The 2,218-nt window shown below is 43.3% G+C and overlaps 1 protein-coding gene across 1 annotated transcript; it reads right to left on the reverse strand.

Moving 5' to 3' along the window:
- Window positions 1-228: 228 nt before the first annotated feature.
- LOC131244294 (mannose-specific lectin-like) lies at window positions 229-777 on the reverse strand. The gene has a single exon (XM_058243928.1). The coding sequence runs from the start codon at window positions 775-777 to the stop codon at window positions 229-231; it is 549 nt and encodes a 182-aa protein (XP_058099911.1).
- Between the last annotated feature and the right edge of the window lie 1,441 nt (window positions 778-2,218).

Genomic DNA, 2,218 nt, shown 5'->3' on the forward strand with positions numbered 1-2,218 from the left:
TAAGCTTATGGCCATTAATATTCTTCCCAAATTACCCTCATAAGGAAATCACTTACAAATATGAAATACCACACGATAAAAACAACAACAACAACGAAGACCACAACAGCGGCAGTGGCGACATTGCACCAGCAGCAGCAGCAACAACAACAGCAACAGTAATAATACTAATTAAGCCATTATGGCTATTATTCTTCCCAAATTACCCTTATAAGGAAATCACTTAGGTCACTCATTAACTACTTGAGTGATCATGGATCCCAGCTCCGATTCTCCTTCAGAGTTCACTAACACGAATGCCCGTCCAAGTGCCTTGGGTCCTGGTTTGACGCTGTTCCCTATTCCCATGTTGCGTCCAAGTGCCTTGGTTGCTGGTTGGATGCTGGTCTCAGTGGACCAAAGAGGATTACAGTGCACCACGACATCCCGGTTACGCTGTACGATTAGGACACAGTTTGTTTCTTCTGGTAGCTTGGCACCGTTGCCCCAAACTTTTTCATCCGTGTAGTACTGAAATATTGCAAACTCGCCATATGCTGTCAGATTAGCAAAGCAAAAACTGCCTTTGCCGCTGGTTCCACTCTCCCATATCTGCTCGTGATTGTCAAGCAGCACTACATTACAATCATCTTCCATTTTGAGCTCGTAGTTGCCGGTAATCAGTGATTGGTCCGCCTCCAGACGTTCGCCTGTGTACAGTACACTATCAGCTGTGCATGGAGGCGTGAAAATGGTGGAGATGGCTAGAAAGACGATGAGCACTACTGGAATTGCCATTGGAATATCTTACCCAAGTTGCCTATGTTTGTCTCAGCGTCTCTATTTATAGATGGAGGTGAGGGCTTTTGAGCCACATGAGGCCATTTCCTCGGCAACTTTTTGAGAATAAGTTTTTTATTTATTTTATTTTTTTATTTTTATTTTTTTAATTTTTTTAAAACTACAACTGGGGCGCGGATTTCCTGGGAAAGCCTTTCGCAGGAAGTTCCTGCCAAAGATTCTGTGTGGGGCCCACTATGATGTTTGTGAGAAAGCCACTCCGTTCATCCATTTTTCGAATTCATTTTAGGACATGCGACAAAAAATGAGGAGGATCAAAAATTCAAGTGGGCCACACGAGAGGAAACAGTGGGGATTTAGTGACCACCGATTGAAACATTTATATGGCCACAACAGTTTTGTACCGGTTTAATTTCTTGGCTTTTTCACTACATCTCAGTGAAAATGATCTTATAAACGGTTTGGATGGAATATAAACATCAAGTTGGATCCTGGGAAGGTTTCAACGGTAGGAATTCCTTTCCCCACTGTTTCATCTAGTATGGCCCACTTGAGTTTTGGATCCTAATCATTTTCGGTCTCATATCCTAAAATGAGCTCAAAAAATGGATGGACGGGTTGGATTTCTAACAAACATCACAGTGGGCCCCATCCAGAATCCTTGCACAGGAACTGGCTTTAGCATGAAATCCGCGTCCCTACAACTGGGAAACGGATTGGCTACTCCCCCTGACACCAGCCCCGGAGCTGATGGTCGGTGCTCTGTGGGCCCAACCATGATGTATGTGTTTCATCCATTCCGTTCATCCATTTTTTAATGTCATTTTAGGTTCTTATCCCAAAAATGAGAGGGATATAAATCTCATGTGGACCACACCACAGGAAAACGATAGTGATTGGATATCCATCATTTAAATCCTCCTAAGGTCCACTGTACTGTTTATTTGACATCCAATCTGTTGATTAGGTCATAAAGACCCAGATGAAGGGAAAAAAACAAAGATCAATTTGATCCAATACTTTTATGCAACCGAAAAAGTTTTTAATGGTCGAAGTTCATTCAACACTGTTTCCTGTAATGTGGTCCACTTGAGACTGGGATATACCTTATTTTTTGTGTATTACCATAAATTGATCTATAAAAATAGATGGACGGAATGGATGAAACCCATACATCATGGTGGGGCCCACAGAGCACCGACCACTAGCTCCGGGGCTGGTGTCAGGGGGAGTAGCCAATCCGTTTCCCTACAACTGTGTGTCAAGGGCCCACCATAATTGACGCGGATTTCCTGCCAATGCCTTTCGCAGGAAGTTCCTGCGCTGGGATGCTAGGTGGGTCCCACATGATGTTTGTGAGAAATCCACACCGTCCACATGCTTTGGGAGGTCATTTCAGAATATACCATAAAAAATGAGGTGTATCCAAAACTCAAGT

The sequence above is a fragment of the Magnolia sinica genome, chromosome 4, assembly GCF_029962835.1.
Source record: "Magnolia sinica isolate HGM2019 chromosome 4, MsV1, whole genome shotgun sequence".
In the NCBI taxonomy this organism is placed as follows: domain Eukaryota; kingdom Viridiplantae; phylum Streptophyta; class Magnoliopsida; order Magnoliales; family Magnoliaceae; genus Magnolia; species Magnolia sinica.